The 3144-nt window shown below is 51.1% G+C and overlaps 1 protein-coding gene across 1 annotated transcript; it reads right to left on the bottom strand.

Annotated features, from left to right (window-relative positions):
- Window positions 1–382: 382 nt before the first annotated feature.
- TNP2 (transition protein 2 (during histone to protamine replacement)) lies at window positions 383–808 on the bottom strand. Its single transcript, XM_005871761.1, has one exon. It carries the CDS (start codon window positions 806–808, stop codon window positions 383–385), a length of 426 nt encoding a protein of 141 aa, XP_005871823.1.
- Between the last annotated feature and the right edge of the window lie 2336 nt (window positions 809–3144).

Below are 3144 nucleotides of genomic sequence, written 5' to 3'. Positions count from 1 at the left end.
AAATGATCTAATCATTCACACACCTAGTCAGTTAATCAGTTCACCATCCATATCCTTCCAACCATATCCAAACTTTCCACTCATTCAACTCCATTCTTCTATCCATCCATCAATCCACTTAACTAGTTAACCCTCCTATCACTCATCTCTCTACCTAACCACACTTCTAATGAATTTATCCACCCAGCTCCCATCCCCCATCCATCCTTCCATCTAGTTAACCTGCCACCTATCTGTTTTTCTAATCAACCCATCCAACTTATTGGAAGAACTAGTCCAGCAATGTACCATATACACAACTGCCATAGTTTCTTCTCCCTCTTGGCTTGGAGGTTGCAGCCTTCGCCTCACTGCCCCCCAACGTCCAGCTGGGCAGCCCCTCTCACCCTTCCCCACCTGCATGAAAAGTACCTGAGCTTCGCCTCTTTTTTTTGTACACCTGCTGTCTCCTATTGACCACCTTCCTCTTTTTCACTTGTCCTTCCAAGTTCTTTCTGTTCTTGGTGTTGCTGCAGGAGTGGGTGGTGGGCCTCATGGGGCAGTGGTGGGAGTGCATGGTGTGTTTGTGATGCCTTGGTGGCGGGCTGGGGCTTGGACTCTGGTTTTGGTGGCCGGGTGAGCTGCGGTGGCCGGTTGGGCTTTTGCTGGAGACCCGGCTTCGGCTGCAACTCTGGCTCCGGCTGCAGCCATGGCTGCAGTTCTGGCAGTGGTGGCTGCAATTGCACTGGTTGCAGGTGTGGCTTTGGGGCCGAGAGTTGCTATGGGGCTGGGTGTGGGTGATGGGAGGGTTCTGTGTCTTGGTGTCCATGGGAAGCCACTTGTGGGGAGGCAGCGGCTGCCTCCTCCTCCTCCTCTTCTTCCAGCACACGCAGCTTTGCAGAGTCCCTAGCAACCCCCAGTTATATAGTTGGGCCCAATTGTGATGGCACAGACCATGGGGGTGTAACAGATGTGGCCTGGTTGGGACAAAGCGCCCTAACCCTTACACTAACCCCTAGGGCGGGGCAATTTTCAGGGGCCCTCTGGAATAATCCCATCTGTTGGTTAAGAGTAGGGACCCTTGGGTCATATTGAGCTGGTTCCCCATCACAGATCTACATTTTCCTTTCCTTATGGGTCACTCACCTGGGCTTTCATCCCTCCAAGTCCCAGTTCCCTGTCTTTGTAGAATGGGGACATAAGAATGCCCATCTCTTAGGGATGCCAGACAAATTAAATGAGAGAATCTGTGTCCAGCAATTGGCTCAGGGACAGCCCACAGTAAGAGCTCAATAAACATTGCTAACATTCCAGCTCTTTTCTTACTTCCCCTAGCTGCTTAGAGGCCAGGGCACAGTCCTGACCTCAGTGGTTGATAAGATAGATACCTAGAGCAAGGATAGATGGGTGGGTAGGTGGATGGTGAGTAGATTGGATGGCTTATTGGATGGATGAATGATAAGAGTAATGGGAGTGGTCCTGGGGGCTGCCTGGCAAGCCCACCTCCCAGGCAAGATTTAAATTCTGGAGATTTAGTGCAAGGTTCAATCCCAGTGTGTGCTGATAGCTATCTAGGGTAGGTCACTTTGGTTTGTGAGACTTCTTTATCTGACAAAGGGATGTCATTCCTTCCTTCCTGGTATTCTTGTGAACCTGAAGTGCCTGTCAAGCCACAGGAGGCACTTGGAAACCCTCTTCCTCCTTCAGATTCCTGCCTCCTGACTCCACCCCCCTCCCTACTCAGGAAGCCTCACCTACAGTAGGAATCAGGCCCGCCCCACTCGGATCTCCAGGCACCTATGGAAGAAAGCTCAATCGGTTTGCACACGAGACCCTGTGAGCACATAGCAGCCCAACCCTTCCCACGCCTTGGCCGGGAATCCATCCATTCCATCCACTTAAAAAGATGGCACTTAGCTCTTGGCCACTCTCAGCCTGCACTTGCCCCCCTCTTCCCCATGAAACTCCTTCAGTCTCCATCTCCCCTCCCCTGGCAGGCCCCCCAGCCCACATCTACTTCTCCTTCTCTGTCCTCATGCACACTTGGCCTCTTGTTATGAGACTTTACTATCATCTGCTTTTATTACAGTTTATTTCTTAACAAGCTTATCACATCATTCAAGTGACAGCCGCCCTCATTAACGGGCACTTTCTATGTAGCTGTGCTCGGGGCAACCCCTCCCCCCTTCTAGGCAGCTTTGTCCTTGAGTCTCACAGTGAGCCTTTGTAGTGGGTTGAATGGTGGCCCCCAAAAGATATGTCCAGGTCCTAACCCCAGAACCTGTCAATATGACTGTATTTTGAAAAAGCATTTTTGTAGATATAAGTTAAGAAGAGTGTATCTTGGTTATTAAGTGGGCCCTAATCCAATCACAGATGTTCTTTTTTTTGTTAATCCTCACCTGAGGATATTCCCTCTTCCCCTCCCCCCGCCATTGATTTTTAGAGAGAGTGGAAGGGAAGGGAGAGAGAGAGAGGGAGAGAGAGGGAGAGAGAGAGAGAGAGAGAGAGAGAGAGAGAGAGAGACATGGGTTGGTTGCCTCTTGCACATGTCCTGGCCCAGGCCAGATGGAGCCCAAGACCCTTCAGTCTGTAGACCAACGCTCTAACCGTTGAGTCAAACTGACCAGAGCACAAGTGTTCTTATAAAACAGAAGAGAAGACACACGGGGAGAATAGACCACATAAAGTCAGAGGCAAAGATTAGAGTTATGCAGCCACAAGCCAAGGAACGCCTTGAGCTGCCATGAGCTGTACAAGGCAAGGAAGGATTCTCCCCTGGGACCTCTGGGGGAGAGGGGGATGGCTCAGCTGACTTCTTGATTTCAGACCTTGGCTTCCAGAATGAGAGAGAATAGATTTCTGTTGTTTTAAGCCACGAAGTTTGTGATCATTTGTTCCAGCAATCCTAAGAAACGAATGAACCCTAGAGGCCGGCATGACTGTTACATTTTACAAAGAGGGAGCAGGCTCAGAGTCACAGATAGTCAGTGGCAGAGGCAGGATCCAAACCCAGGTCTGCCCTCCCCCCCGCCCCCCCGTCCCCCTGTCCAGCCTTATGGTCACTGAGGGGCCTGAGGGGATTGCAGAGGCACATGCAGCTCTGTTCTAATGGCCTTGCCTTGTGTGGGCTCAGTGGGCGGGTCGCCATGCTGTGCTGATTCT

Source organism: Myotis brandtii, unplaced genomic scaffold (assembly GCF_000412655.1).
Source record: "Myotis brandtii unplaced genomic scaffold, ASM41265v1 scaffold355, whole genome shotgun sequence".
Lineage (NCBI taxonomy): Eukaryota > Metazoa > Chordata > Mammalia > Chiroptera > Vespertilionidae > Myotis > Myotis brandtii.
Note: the sequence above shows the minus strand (reverse complement) of the source record. Positions and strands in the feature narration are given on the sequence as shown.